Below are 25,533 nucleotides of genomic sequence, written 5' to 3' on the forward strand. Positions count from 1 at the left end.
GCGGAAAAGTGGCAGATGGACTTCAACCCAGATAAATGCGTAGTGGTCCATTTTGGCAGGTCAAATGGGATGAAGGAGTACAATATAAAGGGAAAGACTCTTCGTACTGTGGAGGAATCAGAAGGACCTTGGGGTCCGGGTCCACAGGACTCTAAAATCGGCCCTGGAGGTGGAGGTGGTGGTTAAGAAGGCGTATGGTGTGCTGGCCTTTATCAATCGAGGGATTGAGTTTAGGAGTCCGGGGATAATGATGCAGCTATATAAGACCCTCGTCAGACCCCACTTGGAGTACTGTGCTCAGTTCTGGTCGCCTCATTACAGGAAGGATGTGGAAAAGATTGAAAGGGTGCAGAGGAGATTTACAAGGATGTTGCCTGGATTGAGTGGCATGCCTTATGAGGATAGGCTGAGGGAACTCGGTCTTTTCTCCTTGGAGAGACGTAGGATGAGAGGAGACCTAATAGAGGTATATAAGATGTTGAGAGGCATAGATCGGGTGGACTCTCAGAGGCTTTTCCCCAGGGTGGAAATGGCTGCTACGAGAGGACACAGGTTTAAGGTGCTGTGGGGTAGGTACAGGGGAAATGTTAGGGGGAAGTTTTTCACACAGAGGGTGGTGGGCGAGTGGAATCGGCTGCCGTCAGTGGTGGTGGAGGCAAACTCAATAGGGTCTTTTAAGAGTACATGGGACTTAATAGGATGGAGGGTTATAGGTAGGCCTAAAAGGTAGGGATATGTTCGGCACAACTTGTGGGGCTGAAGGGCCTGTTTTGTGCTGTAGTTTTCTATGTTTCTAAACCAAAGATGATTTTCTTCCTTGAAGTCCAAGCAAATACATGTTTGCCGTTCAGAAAATTTATTTTGGCTTAACATTCCCAGCATTTCAAGGAATAGATCCTGAAGATAAACCGGTGAATCCATTGAGCAATAAGTGATTCTAAAGGAAAAGAAGTTGATGAAAACATCTATCACCCGAAGTCCACAAATAGGTCACCAAGGCTGTCAATTTCAATCAGCTTTGTAATTAAATACATCACTAATATAGATTTTCCTCAGATTGTCACTCGTTCTACAGACATCAAGACTGGGACAAATCACAGTTTGCAGCCTTGAAAGTTTCAGCAAATTTACGTTGGTAACCAGAAATTCAATAAATAAATACAATGCCATATCCATTCACAGTTGATGGTCTGTCTAAGATGATGTATTCTTTGGAATAAATTTTGAGCTGAATATAAACAAAAGCACGAGGTGAAATTCTAGAGAACCATTTTGGTCACGAATATTTTAGCTCACCTACCACTGACTATTCAGTTCTCAAACTTTAAAACAGCTCACTACATGGACTTGTTTACAAGAGAAGATTAAAAACGTTGTGTCCCAAGTAGGCTTACATTAACACTGCAATGAAGTTACTGTGAAAATGCCCTAATCGCTACACTGCGGCGCCTGTTCGGGTACACTGAGGGAGAATTTAGTCTGGCCAACGCACCTAACAAGCACCTCTTTCAGACTGTGGGAGGAAACCCATGCAGACACGGGGAGAATGTGCAGACACCGCACAGACAGTGAGCCAAACCAGGAATCGAACCCGGTCCCAGCACTGAGAGGCAGCAGTGCTAACCACTGTGTCACCGTGCCAAACGGACAACAAAAACAGCACTCTTCACTGGAGAAATGAGAATTGTTCATATATCCAAGCCCTTGACATCAAATTCCTCAAATGTTTCTCCTTCAATATATAGGGACCAGAACATCTTGCATATGTCATTGAACAAATTTATTCACAAATGGAACACAATTCAGACGACAAGCAAGGGATTTAGCCAAGTCTGTAGCGAGTGCTGATTTGAGCTTTCTGCATTTGGTTTTCATATCCTTTTACCTTACAAACAGTTGACGTCATCTCAATGCATTGTTATTGTTTAGACAAATGGAAATTGGATATTAGTGGCAATTTAACTAATAAAACTCTTCCATCAACTTAACCCCCCGTGGTTACTAACTTATTAATCGATGATAATTAAGTTGAAATAGTGCCTCTATTATTAGACTGCACTCAAAATTATTCGTCTATGAAAGCTTGGTGCATTTCAGAACAGAGCAGTTTTGTTCATATTATGTTAAATCACAAACAACAACATAAAGTTATCAACACGTTAGCAGGTCAGAACAGTCTCCTGCAAACAGGAGTCTGAACGCTTACCATGTAAGCTTTTGTTATTTGCTTCAAGGTTAGTGATGTGCTGCACAGACAATTATGATGTCGCAAATACCCTTTTGGTGTGGCAAAGCTTTCATACCAGGACCTCACACGAGACTGTCAGCCAAGTAAAAATCAACTTGATCTCACAGAAATTCATAGAAGCTCATAGAATCCCAACAGTACAGAAGGAAGGCCATTCGGCCCATCGAGTCTGTACCGACCGCAAACGCACCCAGGCCCTATCCCCACAACCCATGCATTTATCCTGCTAATCCCCCTGACACTAGGGTAAATTGACTATGGCCAATCAACCTAACCCGCACATCTTTGGAGTGTGGGAATGAGATGTTAAGGGGTTAACATCCCATGAATCTCCTATGATCTTGGCCATTTGTAAAAAAGGCGAGCCCCTGGTTGCTGTAAGATAAAGTGAAGTAAATTCTTAGCTTGAAAGCTGTGATTTGTGTTGGTATCAGCACATATTCCCTTTTCTGAACTGTCACCCCGGCCTTGCAAATAACAATTCCTCCTCGAGTAAACAGGTTTAGACGAGACTCGGTTGATACATACATGATCTGCTGTCCTTGTTTGAAGGAGATAACATTCGCTTTATGGGCAAAGCAGCGTACCAAGATACATGGGAATGGTTGCTATCACTCGAGCAATGGTGGACGTGTAGTTTCGATGGCAACCGGGGGTGGGTTTTCGACATATTTATGGTTTTACTTACATACTGTCTTTGTATTTACTCTTGCTGTTGCTAAGCACATGATCTGGGTGAAGTTATACTGTGTGTACGTGACTAATTGCTGAAAAAAAGAGTATAAAGGGAGAGACTGCTCCCTGTTCGGAGAGTATCGTTCGGCGAAGTTCAGCACACTGTGCTGAGTTAGTAAAGCGATCCTCCATAAGCTTGTACTTGCTTGAAAATAAAGGACTGGGTTTTCTTATACAGATCAGTATCTTGCTCTTGCATCAAGTACGTAAGGGTCTCTGAAAAACGAACCTGACAGGAGGAAACCGGAGCACCTAGAGGAAACCCACGCAGACACGGGGAGAATGTGCAAACTCCACACAGACAGTGACCCGAGGCCGGAATTGAACCTGGGACCCTGGCGCTGTGATGCAGCAGTGCTAACTACTGTGCCACCATGCCGCCCAATTGAAGGCAAACCTGTCTAGACGGAGGTTTCTAAACTGCATTCAAACAGCAATGCCTAGGCTCCATTTACAGAATTACTCTTGCCTGAACTTCAGCAGCAGACAATTCAGCTCTTGGCTTTGTCCACTCTGGAAGACCATGTACACCAGCTATGTGGCATTGGCTGTGGCAGTCAGTGTGATCTACCTGGAGCCATTGAGGCAGAGACACGCAAACGTTAGGTATCAGGATCAAATTGTAGGATGTAGGTATCTCCAGGAGAAATATAGTGAGCTGGCTGGGGAAATGTTCCTCCACTTCCCACTTAATGCAGATTTTAATCCCCGAATAATCACCACCCCAGCCCCCCCACATTTCCTATATTGTGCTCTGATTCTTCAATGACGGTTCTGAAAAGGTCATTACAATGGGCATGACAAGCCACATGCAGCATTCTTTCTGAAATAATTGCTCAGAGACCTTTATGCCAGGCAAGACATCAGCACAATGCAATGGGTTAAACCCTACCCCATCCCCTCAACACTGGTCCACGTACAGACCAAGAGCAGCATTTTACGAGAATGATTCTAAGTGTCCAGCTAGTGTGAAAATGGGAGAGTTCCGGATCTGCCCAATCTTACAGATTTAGACATTGAAAATATGGGCTAGACATTTCTAGCTGCTGTAGGCAATGGGCTGGGCGTAATTCACCAGCCAGCCTGCAGAGAGAGCTATTGCACATGTGCAGAATCCAAGGTCGCAAGCCAATGGGAGGCTCTCCAGGTCCAAGACATCAGTTGCCCCGCCCTCTCCACCACAAGCCCGCCAAGATTGGCGCTGCAGATTCTTAATTGGGGTGGGGGGGGAATGGTGGATGCCTCAACCATCATCCTAAATTCTTCCCCATCGCTACTCTCAGTACAATATCGCTCATTAATAACACAATGCACTTTTATCACATTATCCATGTTCTGTTGGAAAGTAGCCATTTGATGAGATCACATGGCAAGGAGAGGCATTTCATTTATAATTAACCTGGAGAACTCGACCCGAAAGAGGGTGCCAAAATATTCACGTTGTTAACAGAATTTGTAAAACTCTTTCAGCCAGAGTCTCTGAATTGGTACCAGTCCGGTGACAAGCATCTGGACAGCCTCAGAATTCAGGATCTTAAAACCAGCAGAGATTTTGTGTAAAACAGAAAGCTAAACAGCAAAACTATAATTGGTCCCAGCACAGAAACGGAAGACATTTAGTGAGGCTTGAGTTCACAAGTCAATTTTAACTGGAGGTGGTGGTGATCAAGGGGAACGAGAACAGCAACCTCATCATCCCCAATGAACACTGAGCACGTTACTGTAAACAACAACAGAAAACAACAGCAGAGCTGGCAACATCTGTGGAGAGAGAACGGAGCCAACGTTTCAAGTCTGGATGAGCCTTCGTCAGAGCACTTATTGCATTTGTGTTCTCCCAACATGTCCCGATCCTCCTCTATTCATTCCCACTTTCTGTCCATCTCCGCCATTCCAACCCTCCTCCTCCCATCCCTACAGGGGAGCAACTACACCCCGCCTGACCTGAAATACTACTGACTCTCCACATACACCGCCACAGAGATAACCGAGCAATATTTTATAAATCCTGTATCTTCATGCACTCAGATTTAATTATAAATTCCAACAGTAGAAACAAAACGAAGCTGCAGCACTATTACTGGCATTTGGTCCAAATACCTCTCTTAGAGCTGATACCCTTTTTATAATCTTAACCATCATTATTTGTATTCTGTCCGCTTCTCCCCTCACTCTTTATGAAAACCTGATATTTGACTTGGGCAACTTTCCATCTGCTGTCGAGGTGAAGACAAATGCGAGTCAATTTTTTAAATTACTCTCAGTATTTCTTTGTCCCTAGATCCCTTTCCATTATCACTTGTAAATAGATCAATACTTGCACCCTTTGTTTACTCCATATATATTTGCAAGATTTAAAAAAAAAAATCATGGTCCTCAAGATGTCCTCAACAATGCTACATTTAGGGCGGGATTCTCCAATCCCATCCGTGCTACTTTGGTGTTCCAGTCAGAACTAAAGTTTAAAGTTTATTTATTTGTGCCACAAGTAGGCTTACGTTAACACTGCAATGAAGTCACTGTGGAAATACCCTAGTCGCCACACTCTGGCGCTTGTTCGGGTACACAGAGGGAGAATTTAGCACGGCCAAACTAACCAGCACATCTTTGGACTATGGGAGGAAACCAGAGCACCCCCGGAGGAAACCCATGCAGACACAGGGAGAATGTGCAGACTCCGCACAGAACTGTGTCCCAAGCCGGGAATCGAACCCGGGTCCTTGGCACTGCAAGGCAGCAGTGCTGACCACTGTGCCACCAGAAAACACTGTGCCGCCCCACTCTCCATTTCACTTCAAACTCCATTTCACTTCAGCAACACCAGAGAATCCCAGCACGAAAGAGGACGGAGGTTTTTGCTTTAATCACTTCACAGCCTTTTCTCCCCCCCATTAGTGTTTATATTTCACCATTGTCCTCCTGCCTTCCAGATCCCTTGCTCACCTCATCCTAATAAATATCTTGAAGAAAAAGTTAATAAACAACATGATCCAAAGAAGGAAAAGGATGTTCAATGCACCAAGGTTACAATTTTACTATAACACAGAGAAATAATGTTATGATTATTCCAGATTTAAAAAGAACAGAATGGTGTTTCCAATCAATAGGAATAGCTTGAAATTATCAATTGTAATTTGGCATTCCAGAACAAATGTTGCAAAGGAAGATTATTCTGTATGATTTTATTCTTTTGTTGGATAGTTAGTGGAGCAACGAAATTCTCCTTGGCTGCTGATGGGGTCTGATCTTTTGGATGCCTCTGGAGCCTCACCTGCTATCTGTGAACCTTGAACAGCCCCCAATTATTAGCACTGCTGCCTCACAGTGCCAAGGACCCAAGTCCGATTCCCTGCTTGGGTCACTGTCTGTGTAGATTCTGCATGTTCTCTGTGTGGGTTTCCTCCGGGTGCTCCAGTTTCTTGCCACAATCTGAAAGACGTGCTGGTTAGGTACATTGACCCGAACAGGCGCTGGAGTGTGGCGACTAGAGGATTTTCACAGTAACTATGATTCTATGAAGCCACTAAACAAGCAGGCTGAAACTGGCTGGAGCAATGGATTTCACAGCACAAGCCATTAGGCAGTTAGTTTCCTGCACCGTCAATTCAAAAGGGTTTTTTGTCGGATCCAATTTCAGTTGCATGCGCCTTTCAAACACTCCTCGTGCCTCTTTATGCTATTCGTTTTGGAGGCTTCATAACATGATGATTTAATCCACGTGCTGATTTAACTAACTCCCTATTACATCACATTTTCCCTTCAAAACTAAACTTAAGTTTATTTATTAGTGTCACAAGTAGGCTCACATTAACACTGCAATGAAGTTACTGTGAAAATCCCCTCGATGGGCTGAATGGCCTCTTTTTGCACTGTAGGGACTCTATGGTTCCAATAGTTACAGGAAGCAGCTTGATCAGGAAAGAAGAAATAATTATCAAGGATCCCCATTCCCAATCGCTATTCAGACCATCATTCCCGTACATCAGTGGTTCCCAAAGGGTGCGGCGCGCCACACTGGTGCGGCGAGAGAGGATGGCAAGTGTGGCGGGAAGATTCAAGGACAATCAAAGAAACATTTAAACATGGATTAGATATTTTTCCAAAGTGAGAGCAAGAGCATCAAGTGATGCTGAGGACCATGTCCCATGATCATATTATAAAGTAGTTGTGTTCTATGTTATGAATCAAGCACTGCTAGGAGTTGTTTTTTTTTTTGTTTTTAAATGTATTTCTTATCAATAAAAAATTTGGTGTGGTGTGAGCAAATTTTTATTCCGAAAGTGCGGCCCAATGAAAAAAGTTTGGGGACCACTGCCGTACATCAAAGGAGTTCAGGAATGGGCAGCGGTGAAATGACCTTTTCCAATCAACTAACATTCATCTGAAGAATTTGCACTGGGAACAGGTTCAAGGTGGCTGTTGGGGGACTGCAACCTTCTGAGAGTGACTGTCTTCTGAATGTAAGAGAATGGGCAAAAATTGGAAAGAACATGAGCAAAACCAGGAAGACTTTAATTTTACGGAGCTCTTGTATGTTTGTAATTGCTAAACTGACCCCAGGAAGAAATAAAAATCAGGCAAATTAAATAACCATTGATCAAAACAATGATCAAATATTTTGATCAGGAAAATTCATCTCAATGTTACATTGAAACGAGTGGAAACAGGCAGACTTTCTTCAATCTGATTTACGCCTAATGCTACACAAATGTCTTGAGAACATTATCATTGATTTGATTTATTAGTGTCACACGTATTAGCCTACAGTGAAAAGTATTGTTTGTTGCGCACCATACAGACAAAGCATACCGTTCATAGAGAAGGAAAGGAGGGAGTACAGAATGTAGTGTTACAGTCATAGTTAGGGTGTAGAGAAAGATCAACTTAATGCAAGGTAAATCCATTCAAAAGTCTGATGGCAGCACATGTCTGAACAAAGGAAAAAGTTTAAAACAAGCAGAAATCAGTGTCAAAAATCAGACACTGGGAAAGTGTGGAACGTACACTGTCAGTCATCTTCAGCCCCTCTTTCTTTTAGCAGATAATGAAAGTTAACATTTGAAGTCATCAAACAATCATTCATGTGTACTAAGTACAGGGGCCAGGAGCTTCCACTCAGTTACACAGCGAGTAATAGTCAATGAATATTTTTCAGGCAGGAGGAAGGTTTGTAGTGATGTTGCCCAGGGGTTGGTATTGAGAGCCTTGTTTTTCCTGATATATATAAATGATCTAGATCTTGGTGTGCAGAGGAAAATTGTGAAGTTTGCGGATGACAAAAAAAAATTGGAAATATTGTAAACTGTGAAGAGGATGGCACGGTGGCATGTAGGGCAGTGGTTAGCACCAGGGGCCCGGGTTCAATTCCGGTCTCGAGTCACTGTGTGTGTGGAGTCTGCACATTCTCCCCACGTCTGCTGGGGTTTCCTCCGGGTGCTCTGGTTTCCTCCTACACTCCAAAGATGTGCGGGTTCGGTTGATTGGCTGTGCTAAATTGACCCTAGTGTCAGGGGGATAAGCAGGGTAAATATGTGGGGCTATGGGCATAGGGCCTGGGTGGGATTTTGGTTGGTTCAGACTCGATGGGCCGAATGGCCTCCTTCTGCACTGTAGGGATTCTATGATTCTAGGACAGTGTAGAATTTCAAAAGGACATTGTCTCTCCATCTTCTTCCAACCAAAAAACATCACCTCACGCTTCTCCCCATTGAGCTTCCTTTGCCACCTGTGCGTCCATTTTGCCCCAAATTTAATTCATCACCATTAGGGGCTCGTTGACGGGCCTTCAGGAAGACAGTTAAAAATTAAGCTGGTTCCTTTGGCCATAAGGTCACCATTAGGAATCTTTTACACAAAATCTTTTGAATGATTTTTTTAAAAACTCACAAAGAAACTGACCCCTGCTTCCCAACAAAACTAGCAAATGGTTCTGCATCCTTTTTAAAAGTCATCTTCAGCTTTTTGGGATTGGATTACACACACCAATCAAAAATGTTTATTTATCGGAATAAAATAATGTGAAGCTGTAGTAAAATAAAACCACAATAGTCACCAAAGTATCAAGGAATATTACCTGTTAAAATAACAGGTCTTTTTTTGGTTTAAAATACAGCAATTTATGAATTTTAGAACTCGGAGCAACTGTTTAAAAATAAGGGGCCACTCATTTAAGAGATGAGGAGAATCTTTTTCTCAGAGGGTCGTGCATCTCTAAATCTCTTCCTGGAAAGGCAGTGGAAACAGAATCTTTGAATATTTGTAAGGTAGAGCGAGATTATTGAGGGGGTGAAAGATTTTCGGGGGTAATTTATTTATTAGTGACACAAGTAGGCTTACATTAACACTGCAATTAAGTTACTGTGAAAATCCCCTGTCGCCACACTCCGGCGCCTGTTCAGGTACACGGAGGGAGAATTTAGCATGGCCAATGTACCTAACTAGCACGTCTTTCGGACAGTGGGAGGAAACCGGAGCACCCGGAGGAAACCCACGCAGACACAGGGAAAACGTGCAAACTCCGCACAAACAGTGACCCAAGCTGGGAATTGAACCTGGGTCCCTGGCGCTAACCACTGTGCCACCATGCCGTCCATAGACAGGAGTGAATTGGGGTTACAATCAGATCGTATGATCTGATCATATCAATTGGCAGAGGAGGCTTGAGGGGCTGAGTGGCCTACCTCTGCTCCTAATGCATACGTTCGGGTGACATATTTTGCTTTCGATGAAATGCAAATAGGTTTGAGCAAAAACGCATGACAGAAATAAACACTTTTCAAACAGGTGTAATTTTGGGTGTGCTCCATCAATTGAACCCAAAATGGAAACCTTTACTCCCAACATGGAATCCCTACACTACAGAAGATCGTCTGTGAGGTGATAATCTTGAACTTTACCTCAAACTTTTCATTGAATCCTACTGTGTAGAAGGAGACCTTTTGGCCCAAGTCTGTACTGACCACAATCCCACCCAGGCCCTATTCCTGTAACCCCACACATTTACCCTGCTAATCCCCCTAACACTGGGGCAATTTAGCATGGCCAATCCACCTAACCTGCACATCTTTGGACTGTGGGGGGAAACCGAAGCACCCGGAGGAAACCCACGCAGACACGGGGAGAACGTGCAAACTCCACACAGACAGTGACCGAGGCCGGAATTGAACCTGGGTCCCTGGCACTGTGAGGCAGCAGTGCTGACCACTGTGCCATCGTTTCGCCCTCATTAAAGAGATAGAGCTGTGGAAAATTCTGATCCAATAAAGCACTGGAAGATATGGAAAACAGTACCTGTCTCAGTAAGGAACTTTAAATTAAAAAAAGCTTTGTAAAATGGCAGAATTAAGGTGCGAATACAGAGAACTCATTCTCTGGTAAAAGCAAATTACTGCGGATGCTGGAATCTGAAACAAAAACAGAAAATGCTGGAAAATCTCAGCAGGTTTGGCAGTATCTGTGGAGAAAGAACAGAGCCAATGTTTCGAATCTGGATGACTCTTCATCAAAGCGCATCTGTCATATTCTTTGGTATTTTGTATGGAGGGGAGGCACTGTCACAAGTGAGAGAAAAATTAGTGCAGCGGTGCTTTGGCATACAAGTGCTATAAATCAGTCGCAGTACATGCAAATTCTCTCAGACAAAACTCCGATGCAACTGTGTGTTGTTAGACTGGAGATGCATCGAAACTTTGTAGGATGTTCTGAAAATGCTCATTGAGACTTTAGGATCGAGCAGTTCACATCCACCTGTACAATCTCAAGCGAATGTGGCACAGTGGTTAGCACTGCTGCCTCACAGTGCCAGGGACCCGGGTTAGATTCCTGGCTTGGGTCACTGTCTGTGCAGAGTCGGCACGTTCTCCCCGTGTCTGCGTGGGTTTCCTCCAGGTGCTCCGGTTTCCTCCCACGCTCCAAAATACATGCTGGCTAGGTGCATTGGCCATGCTAAATTCTCCCTCAGTGTACCCAAACAGGTGCCGGATGGTGGCAGCCAGGGGATTTTCACAGTAACTTCATTGCAGTGTTAAATGTAAGCCTACTTGCGACTAATAAATAAATAAACTGCTGTGCACTTTCCACATTTTCCAAAGCGACCTCTAAGATTGTTAATTAGTGGCAAACTGTCGGCTTTCAAGACACACAGTAACTCGGAACTCAACTGAGACGGCTTAAAATGATTGCATTAAGGACTCTCACAAGAGACACTGAAGGACAGAGACAGACTCATTGATTCAGAGCTTGTTATTGGGGCTTTTAGTACCCAAGCTTGTCTTCCACAGGGCTGCCACATTCATGAACTCTCTGCCAGGCTGCCAAAGCCTATGAAAGTCTCCATAACTGATAGTAAAGTCAATTAACTCTCCGCAGCCTCACAGAATTACATCCAAACAACTCCAACCTCCCAACTATTTCTTTGTACATCCTGAACGTAACAAAAAACAGAAATTAGATGCATGGTCAGACGACCGTATAATAAAATGAACAAAATAATAACAGAATCTAAGCCTTCAATTATAGTTCTCACAGAGTCTGATCTCCAAAATAATATTAAAAATCCCAAAATAAATGCAATAAATGTTACAAATCAGTAGCCGTGATGCTACATTATTTATAAAATGACATAACACTCCTGTGATAATAGCATATCCACAACGCAATGAACAGTAACACTTCCATTGTAGAAGTGATCATTCGAGGCTGCATTTGTTGTCTATCAAATCTCTCCGTTTTACTTCAAAGTGTAAGTGTGCAGTCCCTTTAACAAGCCTCAGAACTCACCCAACATTTACTTAACAGCAATTAGGCTTCATCATAGCCTTAAAGGGATACACATCTACATTTTAGTCAAAACTTTGTTTTTTTTTAACATGGAATAAATATCTGTACAATATAGGGCATCTCCCTGACTCAGAACGGGCAATTTCTGAGGATATCACAAAAAGGTTAGTCTGCAGTTACAGCAAAATTTGGGACAACGCGGTGGCACAGTGGTTAGCACTGCTGCCTCTCAGTGTCAGGGACCCGGGTTCGATTCTGGCCTCGGGTCACTGTGTGGAGTTTGCACATCCTTCCCGTGTCTGCATGGGTTTTCCTCCGGGTGCTCCGGTTTCCTCCCACAGTCCAAAGGTGTGCAGGTTAGGCGGATTGGCCATGTTAAATTGCCCCTTCGTGTCAGGAGGATTAGCAGGGCAAAAACATGGGGGTTACGGGAATAAGGTGGAATCGCTGTCAGTGCAGACTCGATGGGTTGAATGGCCTCCTTCTGCGCTGTAGAGATTTTATGGGACTATTAAGTGTTTAGGAAGGCAAATAGAATGATGTTTACTGCAAGAGCAATGGAATACTGGAGCTGTTCAGGGCCTTGGTGAGACCACATCCGCTGGACTGCATACAGTTTTGGTCTCCATGTTTGAAAAAATATATAACTGAAGCAGTTAATAGAATCCTAATCATAGAATCCTACAGTACAGGAGGCCGCCAATCGACCCCTCGAGTCTGCACCAACCACAATCCCACCAAGGTCCTATCCCCATAACCCCATGCATTTACCCTAGCTAGTCCCCCCTGAAACTAAGGGGCAATTTAGCATAACCACTCACCTAACCCGCACATCTTTGGATACAGAAGGTTTACTTGACTTATTCCTGGAACTGAGGGCCTATCTTCTGAACAAAGGTTGAACAGGTTGGGTTTGTAACCCATTGGAGATTAGAAGAATGAGTTGTGATCTTATTGAAATATGTTAGGGTCTTGAGGGGATTGGATAGGGTGGATACCGGAAAGAAGTTTCTCCTTGGTGGGGGTGGGGGGGATTTGAAATAGGAACACAGTTTAAGAATAAGATGGAGATGAGGAGGGAGGACCCTCTCAGGAGGTCATTAATCTGTGGGATTCGCTTTCCCAGAAAGCAGTGAAGTCTGGATCATTGTTTCTTGGTAAGACGTTTAACAACACCAGGTTAAAGTCCAACAGGTTTATTTGGTAGCAAATGCCACTAGCTTTCGGAGCGCTGCCCCTTCGTCAGGTGGAGTGGAGAAATGCTCGCAAACAGGGCATACAGAGACACAAACTCAATTTACAGGATAATGATTGGAATGCAGTCTTTACAGATAATCAAGTCTTAAAGGTACAAACAATGTGAGTGGAGAGAGCGTTAAGCACAGGTTAAAGAGATGTGTATTGTCTCCAGACAGGACAGCCAGTGAGATTCTGCAAGTCCAGGCAAGCTGTGGGGGGTTACAGATAGTGTGACATGAACCCAAGATCCCGAGTTGAGGCCATCCTCATGGGTGCGGAACCTGGCTATCAGTCTCTGCTCAGCGACTCTGCGCTGTCGTGTGTCGTGAAGGCCGCCTTGGAGAACGCTTACACAAAGATCAGAGGCCGAATGCCTCGGATTCCTCGGGCATTCGGCCTCTGATCTTCGGGTAACCGTTCTCCAAGGCGGCCTTCACGACACACGACAGCGCAGAGTCGCTGAGCAGAGACTGATAGCCAGGTTCCGCACCCATGAGGATGGCCTCAACTCGGGATCTTGGGTTCATGTCACACTATCTGTAACCCCCCACAGCTTGCCTGGACTTGCAGAATCTCACTGGCTGTCCTGTCTGGAGACAATACACATCTCTTTAACCTGTGCTTAACGCTCTCTCCACTCACATTGTCTGTACCTTTAAGACTTGATTATCTGTAAAGACTGCATTCCAATCATTATTCTGTAAATTGAGTTTGTGTCTCTGTATGCCCTGTTTGCGAGCATTTCTCCACTCCACCTGACGAAGGGGCAGCGCTCCGAAAGCTAGTGGCATTTGCTACCAAATAAACCTGTTGGACTTTAACCTGGTGTTGTTAAACTTCTTACTGTGTTTACCCCAGTCCAACGCCGGCATCTCCACATCATTGATTCTTACCCTAGTTAAGTTAGATATATTTTTGGTGGAAAAGGGTGAAGGTTATGGAGGGCGGCGGGGGAGACAGTCATGAGGAGTTGAGACCACAACCAGATCAGCCATGATCTTATCAAATGGCGGACAAGGCTCAAAGGACTAAACGGCCAACTCCAGCTCGTAAGTCTGCTCCCATGATGTAACTCTCTACATTTCCTGTCTATCGAATCACACCTGATGTGTCACATCCTTTTTATTATTTGCGATTTTAAACCAAGTAATCAAAACTCTCGACATCTTTCTTTTCCACTTGTAGGTAAAAGGCCATTGTGCGCACATCTTTGGACACTAGGGGGCAATTTAGCACGGCCAATCCACCTAACTCGCATTTTGGACTAATAAAAAAAATGTAATTGTCTGGAGGATTTTTTTCACACAAAGTTATATTCAAATCCTTGAATAACAACGTGCCCCCTCCCCCACATCGCAACAAGGGGTGAAAGCGGGTGACATGCTGCAACTGCTGGACCTACCATGAGCAATGCCAGAGGAGACCCGCTGGTCGCATTACATTCAGGCAGCAATTAGATAGATCAAGGACCTGATGACCTTGAAAGAACACCAATTTTACAGGTGAAGCAAGTGTCAAATACTCTCCTATTCATAACGCACAATACCGGCTGACAAAGCCGGCATCTAGTAATCCTAATTATGTGATAGCCTTCATAATATGAACGTCAGTTCTACTCCAAGTCTCTGTCACTTTAATACCAGTTTCTCCCGAGTGCCATTCACCTCATGCTTTCCTTAGTAGTGTCATTTTTAATGTAGCACTAAGCCTGCATTGTTCGTTGGCACTAAGAGTTTAACAGTAATTAACCCCTAGTCTATCCCCAGGGAACAGTACATCAGCAACTTGCCAAAACACTGTAAACAAGCAGCCTCTGATCAATGGAAAACTAGGCTGGCTCCAGAGCACAGTAATAATGGGAGCAATGTCTACTTGTATACACTTACGCAACTAATGATTCAAATGTGACGTTATCTGCAGAAGTAAAAATGCTGGAAATACTGAATTCCATTTTTCAATTTCTAAACGAGATCCGAGATTAGAATAAAAGATTTGAGCTCGAGTAAAAACCAGATGCTTTTGCTAATATAGATACAGTAAGTGGACTATTAATGTGGACGCATTGCAAGCATTTTATTTGGTCAGATAACAGGTTTCCCTCCGACACAATGAGTCTGAGTGCTTAGCGGAGACGGCTTTAGAAATTCGAGGCACTCCTAAAGGTTTGCGATCTCAAATTCTGTCACTTCATAAATTAAAAACTTAATTCCAATTTCACAAACCAGGAGCCTGTAGCTAAGGGCTGAGGATTTTTATCTCAGTAAATCCCAAGCAACACCTCTGACTCTTCGCTGACAGCCCCAAATGGTTCCTAAAAGGAAGATGAATCTTTCCATTAATGGTGCCACTGCCATCAGCCACGTTGTAGCAATGAGCCACTGGGAAATTTACTCTGAATGCCCTATATGGGATGTCTTGCTACCGTTGTTACTGGGTGGTTGGAGAGACCACATCTGAAGTAGTGTCTACAGGTTTGGTCACTCAAATAAAAGCAAAGTTCTGCGGAGGCTGGAAATCTGAAATGAAAATAGAAAATGCTGGAAAAAACCCAGCAGGTCCGGTAGCCTCCGTGTCTGACTGAAGAAAAGTCATTCGGACTCTAAACGTTAACTCTATTTCTCTCTCTCCACAGCAGCTGCCAGACCTGCTGAGTTTTTCCAGTATTTTCTGTTTTTTTATAAAAAGGGTATAAACGCGTTAGAATCAGTTCAGAGAAGATTCACTCGACTGATACCTGGTTTATTACCTTTCAAGCAAAGGTTGGATTGGGTGGCTGGGCCTGTATCCATTGGAGTTCAGAAGAGCGAGAGACAATCCTATTGAAACATGCAAGAGATCCTGAGGGGACTGGACAGGGTGGATCCTGAAACAATGTTTTTCCTAGTAGGAGAGACCAGAACTAGGGGACAGTATTTAAGGCAGAGATGAAGTTTTTGAGGGTGCTGAACCTTTGGAAATCTCTTCCCCAGACAGCAGTGGAGGCAGGCTCAGTTTATTTTAAAAGGCAAAGGTAGATAGATTCTGGACTAAGGGAATCAAAAGTCATTGGGGGTTGGGGGGGGGGTGGGGGTGTGATATGGAGTTGAGGCCACAGTCAGGTCAGTCATAATCCTACTGAATAGCACAGCAGGCTCGAAGGGCTGAATGGCCTATCCCCACTCCTAATTCTTATATTCATAATTATTTATGCATCTCTTTCCCTCATCCAAAAAATACTTCACTCCCAGGACTCTGTGTCACTTGAATGGAGTTGCTGAGGAAGGCGAGTGGTTAATGGCTGCCAGTTTCCCTTTGTGACTGGCAGGCAGGCGAATATAGCAGGAAAGTACCAACGAAGGACATTTTGTGAGCCTGATGCAGAAACCTAACAGGGGCAAGTCGGGCAAGTGGTGGTTGCACTTTCCTGACTTTGTAGAAAAGAAGGGTTCTCAAAGCATGCAAAAAAAAACACTACAACCCAGGAACCACCGTTATAGGAGGATGTCCCTGAGCTCAGAGAAGAGGAACCACTGCGGAAAGAAGACCCTGAACTCGGAGCTGAGAAGATGATATCTGTATCGAGTGACTGAAGCCTGCCAGCTCCCTCACCAGTGTGGGTAATACCTAGATCACAAGAGTCTAAATCATCACTGTACTATATTCTCGGAAATCACAATTAAGCTAGTTCTTCTGATTAGAGTAGAGTTATACTAAATTTCGCTATCTTTATTGTGTCTACCCAAGCTGATCAAGCAGGGTCTTGGTCAACATCTTCATGCTTGTGGAAAAGCACCCCTTAGCCCAAATGCAACCACAGCTTCTGACTGAATACCCACTGCTATTGCCAGGTGGGTAGCATGCCCGCTACCAGTTATGTTAGCCACAGGTAAAGCCTGTGGAAACCAGTGAGGAGAGAACCTGGGCAAATCCACATGTGCCACAGCGGCTGCAGGACAGTGGCTAATGCACATGTGAGAAGCACTGAGGTGAATGACGGCCGGCACCATGTCAGCTTCATACAGCAGCATGAGTTGCCCCAAGCTGGTCGAAGTGCAGGGCGGGGGACAGGGCAGGAATAGGAGGTCTTCACACTTCTTTTTCCCCATCCAGTGTTTTCTTTTCATTCCTCTTCCTTTCCCAGTTAATATAACTGCAGAAACAGCATGGCACCATATTTGTTCCATCTGTAATGTCCTCGATTCTGCTGGAGGACAGAACAAGGCAACATTTGGGAAAAAAAGCTTTTTAATGAGTCCAGAGGAGCATGACTGTGGATTAGTCGAGGACTAATGGGGCACTCAGCAAAATATAAATTATAGTCATCAGCATAACCAGCTGGCAAGAAGACCAAAAGAAATGAAATTTCACAGCATTTGTGTGGCCAGCGTTTGGAGAGTGGAATCCCACAGTTCTAATCTTCAGAACCCCTGTTCATTCATCTTGATTACTCCAACGAGAGGATGCAAAAGGGCCCTCAAGTATTTAACCCTTTGATGCTGAACATCACAAGCTAACCGCAAAAGATTTAGTGCCGTCAAAAGCATGCTTTGTATCATGTAAAGGCACAACCTCTTGGAGCATTCTTTTTTACTTAGTGGCGAAATAAGTGACTACATGGAACTAATGTGGACTTTGTTGGTCCATCTGTCTTGTTTCAGACCTTTTCTTTTTGTGGGACATGGGCGTCGCTGGCTGGCCAGAATTTATTGCCCATCCCTAGTTGCCCAAGGGCAGTTGAGAGTCAACCACATTGCTGTGGCCCCGGAGTCACATGTCAACCAGACCAGGCAAGGATGGCAGATTTCCTTCCCTTAAGGACATCAGTGAATCAGATGGGTTTTTCCGACAATCGACAATGGTTTCAAGGTCATAAGTTGATTCTTAATTCCAGAAATCTTTTATTGAATTCAAATTTCACCATTTGCCGTGGCGGGATTCGAATCTGGGTCCCCAGAGCAACCGAGTTTCTGAGTTAATAGTCTTAGTGATAATACTATCAGAGAAAATGCTGGAAAATCTCAGCAGGTCTGGCAGCAAGTGTAAGGAGAGAAAAGAGATGATGTTTCGAGTCCAGATGACCCTTTGTCTAAGCCTTTGTCTCCCTTCTCTCCTTACAGATGCTGCCAGACCTGTTGAGATTTTCCAGCATTTTCTCCTTTGGTTTCCAATTCCAGCATCCGCAGTAATTTGCTTTTATCCACTAGGCCATCGCCTTCCCTGGCCATTTATCCACACAAGTGATCTAGCCATGTGTTATGTTAAAAATGTACCTTGAGTTAAAGCTGGTTCGCTTCCCAGGAATGGTAGCATGCTGGTTGAGGACTCAAAGTCAGGAGGCACGCGGATCCTTGAGCTGTTTATCCCAGAGCTCAATCACTGAGCAACTCAGTGGCTTGTCCTCTTCGGAAACAAACACTTTGCACCCTTAATGTTGGAAGAGTTTTGACTTCTTCCTGACTGTGAACAGTCAGAGATAAAGCTAAACACACACACTGTTGGCTGTTTGCAAACAGAACTCCATGGGCATCCAAGCAGGAGAGCGCTGTGAAATCCCAGCTCTGACCCAGTATTGGATGACAGCGAGTTGTTTAAGTCAAGACGCTCCACTAGAATGGTAGCTCTCGTCTTTGTACCAACACAACTAAAGCTAATCAACTAGCCGTGACCATACCTTTGACTCTGTACATATCCACATAAAGCTGCTTATGATTAACACTCAACTTGGTGTCATTTAGTACCAACTCAGTCCACCTTTAAGATTGATAAAATACTCCATTGTTACGGTCCAGGTGCTCTGTGCCATACAGATATAGGGCAATACAGAACAACTCAACAACAGTGCAATATTTCCAAGTTCAGGGATGACACAACGCTAGCTGGGAATGTGCATCATGATGAAGTTGCAGAGGCTTCAAGGGGATTTGGACAGAATTACTAAGTGGGCAAGAACATAGCAGATGGAAAATAAGGTAGAAAAATGTGAGATGATCCACTTTGGTGGACGCAACAAATGCGCAGAGAATTTCTTAACTGGTGTTTAGAAAGTGCAGATGTACAAAGGGACCTGGGTGTCCTCGTCAATAAATCGCTGAAAGCTAACGTGCAGGTACAGCAAGCTATCAGGAAGGTGGATCATGTTACTCTTTATCACAAGAGGATTTCAGTACAGGAGTAATGAAGACTTGCTTCAATTGTATGGAACATTGGTTACACTGCACCAAGAGTACTGTGTACAGTTTTGGTACCCCCTACCTTAGGAAGGATATTATTGCCATAGAGGAAATGCAATGAAAGTTCACCAGACTTGTCCTATAAGCAGAGATTGGGGGAACTGGGTCTGTATTCTCTAGAGTTTGGAAGAATAAGAGGTAATCTCATTGAAATCTACAAAATGCCTACAGGGGTAGAGAGGGAAGATGTTTCCCCTGGTTGAGGAGTCTAAAATCAAGTGGTAAAATTTAAAAAAAGGAGGAAGCCACCTAGGACCAAAATGAGGAGAAAACTTTTAAAGTGTTCCGAATCTTTGAAATTCTCTACTCAAGGGGGCTGTGGAACCGGAAACTAAAACAGAGTGACAGATTTCTGAAAAGGGATATGGGAAAAGGGTGGGGAAAGGTCACTGAAGAGAATGAGCAGCCTTGGTCGTATTGAATGGTAGAGCAGGCTAAATGGGCTGAATGGCCTACTCCTGCTTCTATGTTCCAAATTCCCAGAAAAGTCAGTTGCTTATACCACTTGTGGAACTGATTGATGCTATTTATTACACAAAGGTATCGATGGCAGACCTGCTTAACACTCTTGCCACCTGTTAAAGGAAGTGGTTCTCCACAAAAATGATATCATTGGAGCTCTCGAGAATTTCGGTGGAAAATTTCAAGTGTCACGTATCTGTAACTCTCAGAATACCACACTGTGTTGTTAACAATAGTCACGAAAATAGGGCTGCATTAACCCTTGTAGACCAACAGACCAAAAAACACTTACTCAGATGTCTCTTTGTGGCAGTACGATATGGTGAGGCAGACATGATAGCATGGAGATATTTTCCTGTATAATTTCTTGGTCAAGAAAAGAAACCTAGAAAAAGGCAAAGAATGAATTTCGATTAAAATCAGGGCTCATTTTAGTTCCTTTTTTCACAAGTAGTGAAAGTTTAAAACACAAGGTCGCGCAAGAGATAATTGAGCACGAAAGGATATTCAGAAATACTCAAAGTTGTGTTTAGAGAAATAAGCTTATAAGATATAGGAACAGAATTAGGCCATTCGGCCCATCGAGTCTGCTCCACCATGCGACCATGGCTGATGTGTTCCTCAACCCCATTTCCCTGCCTTCTCCCCATAACCCTTCAACCCATTACCAATTAAAAATCTGTCTAACTCCTCCTTAAATTTACTCACTGTCCCAGCATCCACCGCACTTTGGGGTAGCGAACTTCAGATTCACAACCCTTTGAGAGTAGTAGTTTCTCCTCAACTCTGTTTTAAATTTGCTGCCCCTTATCCTAAGACTATGACTGCTTGTCATGCTAACAAGGGAGAAGTAAGTTATAAAGATCTGAAACAAGGAGGGAGTTGGACAGGTTTTAGGGAGGGAACTGCAGAAATTGGAGCCAAGACAGCTGAAGACACAGCCACCAATGATGGGCAAAGGAAGTACAGAGCAAGGAAGGAATTCCCGAACATGGGGACCAAGTGGCCAAAAGCACAATATTCAATGGTGTATATAGGGGTGATCATGAACAAGATACCAGCGAAAGGGAAATGAAGACTCGGGGTGTGGAGATTGTCAGACTGGAGAAGGTGAATGAGATAAAAAGGAGGGTGAAATCCTAAAGGGATTTAAACATGAGGATGGGGATTATGAACTTTATGGTTTGGGGAATGATTGAAGTTGGCCAGCAAGGTCAGGGATGGAAGGCGAGTAGGCATGGTCAACAATGAGTTGAAGTCAGCTGAAGATAGAGGATTCAAGCTCTGGTATTGTCCAGTCCGGAGGCAATGAAGACATGAAAAAGGAAATGTTATTCTTTAGCATATAAAAGGACAGCTGAAACCCAATTATCCTGTAATTCACTTAAATATGCCCCTTAGCTGTTACTCATTACAGTACATAGATGCTACAAAATAAAAACAGATCATTTTGTGCAATCAAGTTGTGTTTCTTTTCAATGCAACCAATAGTTCTAATCACACTACCCACTTGATTCCCATGTGCCTTCTATCCCTTTCCTTCAGCTGCATATCCAATCTTTAATGTTAACATAGTTTCAGACTCAGCCACAACACCTTTAAGTAAATTTCACATCTCAACTTACTATTCAAGGACATTTCCCTGCTGAGTTCTTAAATATCTATGGGTCCATACGCTTAACCCTTTAATTACTAAAAAAACAGCCCACCTTGTCCCATCTTTCAATCATTAGAAATACCTCTAACAGATGGCCCCCATAACTTGCGTTAGTGTCATGTAACGTGGCTCAATTTTTCCAGTGTAGTTGTTGCAAGTTTCCCTTCTGGGATTTGATCAACTTGGCATTCACCATCAGCCGTGCCCTTAACACTGTGAAGCACCTTAGTGTACATTTGATTACATTAAAGGTTTTAGTTGTTATGGTAGCATAGTGGTTATTTACTGGACTAATGATTTGGAGACACGAGTTCGAATCGCACTGTGGAACCTGGGGAATTTAAATTCAGTTAATTAAATAAATGCGGAATTGAAAGTTTGTAACAGTCATGGTGACTGTGAAACTACCAGATTATCGCAAAAACACATCCGATTCACTGATGTTCTTTAAGGAAAGAAACCTGCCATTCTTTTTTGGTCTGACCCATAGATGTGGAGTGAAGGCAGGTTCAATCAAGGGGCGGCAAGGTGGCACAGTGGTTAGCAACTAGAAACAACGGCAGGGTTATGGGGATTGTGGTCGGTGCAGACTCAATGGGCCAAATGGCCTCCTTCTGGACTGTAGGGGGTCTATGAAAAGGCAAGAGAATAGCACTAAGTTATAGTGCTCATTCAGAGAGCTGGTACAAACACAAAGGTCTTCTTCTATGCTCATGTTGTAATGCAGTAAGAAGTCTCACAACCAGGTTAAAGTCCAACAGGTTTATTTGGTAGCAAATACCATTGCTACCATAATGGTATTTGCTACCAAATAAACCTGTTGGACTTTAACCTGGTGTTGTGAGACTTCTTACTGTGTTCACCCCAGTCCAACGCCGGCATCTCCACATCATGTTGTGATGGCCAGAGTACAAATCTTTTTCTTTTCTGTTCCCATATGCCTGCTCTGAGGATTTATCTATTAGCAACACCCATTGTCTTGCAATTTAGTGTTGACATGAGGCCGTTTCCAACTCATTTGAAAAAGTTCAAGATGGCGCTGGAGCGTGGCGACTTCTTGCGAGCTGTTGCCAGCATTCTATCTTTTACTCTCGTTCACCATAAAAAACATTCTTTCTTGTTGTATCACAGCTTGGTATGACTCCTGCTCTGCCCAAGACCGCAAGAAACTACAAAGGGTTGTGAACGTTACCCATTCCATAACGCAAACCAGCCTTCCATTCATTAACTCTGTCTACATTTCCTGCTGCCTTGGAAACGCAGCCAACATAATTAAGGACCCCACGCACCCTGGAAATACTCTCTTCCACCACCTTCTGTCAGAAAAAATACAAGAGTCTGAGATCACGTACCCAACCGACTCAAGAACAGTTTCTTCCCTGCTACCATCAGACTTTTAAATGGACCTACCATATGTTGAGCTGATCTTTCTCTGCACCCTATTTGTAACTGCCAACACTACATTCTGTACCCTCTTCTTTCCTTCTCCACTATGTACTCTATGAACAGTGTGCTTTGTCTGTATAGCACGCAAGAAACAATATTTTTCACTCTATCCCAATACATGTGACAATAATAAATCAAATCATTTGGGGTGATAATGACATTGTAGCATCATTGGACGATTAGTGAGGTGAATGCCAAATCCTGCAGATGCTGGAATCTGAAACAAAGACAGAAAAAGCAGGAAAATCTCAGCAAATCTGACAGCATCTGTGGAGAGAAAATAGAGAAAATGTTTCGAGTCAGGATGATCCTCTCCACAGATGCTGTTAGACCTGCTGCGATTTTCCAGCATTTTCTGTTCTAGTCAGGAGGCACAGACTGGGAACATGGGTTCAAACCATGTCAAACGTTCAAAGCTGGTGGAATTTACATTCAGTTAATAAAACCTGGAATAGAAAATTAAACTCAGTAATGGTGACTGTGAAAGTATCTGTTTTTGTCAAACCAATTGAGCCCAAAGACGCTCTCCTGGGTGGAAATCTGCCTTCCTTTCCCAGCCTGGTCTGTATGCGAGTCCAGACTAACAGCAATGTGGTTCATTAGTGACTGGCCTCTGGGACAGCTTAACAAGGGCGATGAGGGATGGGCCACACACACACTAACCTGAATGTGATGAAAGAATAAAGATAAATATTACCCTGAAACACACATTCTCAACAAACTCAACTCGGTGCCTCAGGAGAACAACTCGGATGTGGCTCAGAGTGGCGATCCTGCCCCGTGTCTGAGTGAGAGAAGCCTCCCCTCCCCCCGGGACCCCGCGCTGGGACGGACCCCCTCCCCCCCCCCGGGACCCCGCGCTGGGACGGACCCCCTCCCCCCCCCGGGACCCCGCGCTGGGACGGACCCCCTCCCCCCCCCGGGACCCCGCGCTGGGACGGACCCCCTCCCCCCCCCGGGACCCCGCGCTGGGACGGACCCCCTCCCCCCCCCGGGACCCCGCGCTGGGACGGACCCCCTCCCCCCCCCGGGACCCCGCGCTGGGACGGACCCCCTCCCCCCCCCGGGACCCCGCGCTGGGACGGACCCCCTCCCCCCCCCGGGACCCCGCGCTGGGACGGACCCCCTCCCCCCCCCGGGACCCCGCGCTGGGACGGACCCCCTCCCCCCCCCGGGACCCCGCGCTGGGACGGACCCCCGGGACCCCGCGCTGGGACGGACCCCGCGCTGGGACGGACCCCCTCCCCCCCCGGGACCCCGCGCTGGGACGGACCCCCGGGACCCCGCGCTGGGACGGACCCCCTCCCCCCCCCGGGACCCCCTCCCCCCCCGGGACCCCGCGCTGGGACGGACCCCCGGGACCCCGCGCTGGGACGGACCCCCTCCCCCCCCGGGACCCCGCGCTGGGACGGACCCCCGGGACCCCGCGCTGGGACGGACCCCCGGGACCCCGCGCTGGGACGGACCCCCTCCCCCCCCGGGACCCCGCGCTGGGACGGACCCCCTCCCCCCCCGGGACCCCGCGCTGGGACGGACCCCCTCCCCCCCCGGGACCCCGCGCTGGGACGGACCCCCTCCCCCCCCGGGACCCCGCGCTGGGACGGACCCCCGGGACCCCGCGCTGGGACGGACCCCCGGGACCCCGCGCTGGGACGGACCCCCTCCCCCGGAGCCTCGGTCATTTTTTACCTTTTGCTGCCGCCACTTCCGCAATTTGAGTTCAAATTCCCGCTTCCGGCTCCGCGCGGCGCCTGATTGGCTCCCGAAATAAGCCCACAATGCACCGGGCCTGGGGGCGGAGCTACGGAGCGGAGGGCGGGGACAGGTGGCAGGACGCGGAGGGCGGGGCCAGGTGCCAGGACGCGGGGGGCGGGGCCAGGACACGAGGGGGCGGGGACGCGGGGCGCAGGTGAAGCTGCTGAGAGGGTTTGAGTGGGAAGTCAGTGAGAGCGCGCAGCCATCGCCCATCTCCCAATCTCCCTGTCTCTGTGCTGTTTCATCGGTTTATAAAGCACCCTCTCTGCTCAATCTCCATCTCGGTGAAGATTGATTCTTGTCCCAAGGAGCAGATAATCAACAAACTGGAAAAAGTTAAAGTTTAGTTATTATTGTCACAAATAGGCTTACATTAACACTGCAATGAAGTTACTGTTTAAATCCCCGAGTCGCCACACTTCGGCGCCTGTTCGGGTACACTGGAGAATTTAGCATGGCCAATGCACCCTAACCAGCACCTCTTTCAGACTGTGGGAGGAAACCGGAGCACCCGGAGGAAACCCATGCAGACACGGGGAGAATGTGCAGACTCCGCACAGACAGTGACACCCTCGCTTTCCCCTCCCCGCCCCCCCACCCCACACACACACACACAACCCCCACCCACGAACACCCTCCTCGCCACACCACATTCACTCCCCCCCCCCCGCCGCCACCCTGCACACTCCCCCCACCCTGCACACTCCTCCCCACCCGCACACACCCCCCCCCCCACCCCGCACACACTCCCCCCACCCCCACCCCGCACACACTCCCCCCACCCTGCACACACCCCCCCCACTCAGCACACACTCCCCCCACCCCGCACACACTCCCCCCACCCGGCAACCCCCCCCCACCCCGCACACACACCCCCCCCCACCCCGCACACACACCCCCCACCCCGCACACACACCCCCCACCCCGCACACACCCCCCCCCACTCAGCACACACTCCCCCCACCCCGCACACACCCCCCCCACTCAGCACACACTCCCCCCAC

The 25,533-nt window shown here is 46.0% G+C and overlaps 1 protein-coding gene across 1 annotated transcript in view; it reads right to left on the reverse strand.

Moving 5' to 3' along the window:
* Nucleotides 1-23,559, reverse strand: part of arhgef39 (Rho guanine nucleotide exchange factor (GEF) 39) — a 97,151-nt gene extending 73,592 nt beyond the window's left edge. The window contains exons 1-2 of the mRNA XM_078234698.1: nt 23,484-23,559; nt 19,964-20,056 (exon numbers count right to left, since the gene is read on the reverse strand). Of these exons, the coding sequence (XP_078090824.1) occupies nt 19,964-20,006 (43 nt within the window). The 5' untranslated portion in view covers nt 20,007-20,056; nt 23,484-23,559. The remainder of the gene's footprint in view (nt 1-19,963; nt 20,057-23,483) is intronic.
* Between the last annotated feature and the right edge of the window lie 1,974 nt (nt 23,560-25,533).

The sequence above is a fragment of the Mustelus asterias genome, chromosome 19, assembly GCF_964213995.1.
Source record: "Mustelus asterias chromosome 19, sMusAst1.hap1.1, whole genome shotgun sequence".
Taxonomy (NCBI): Eukaryota; Metazoa; Chordata; class Chondrichthyes; order Carcharhiniformes; family Triakidae; genus Mustelus; species Mustelus asterias.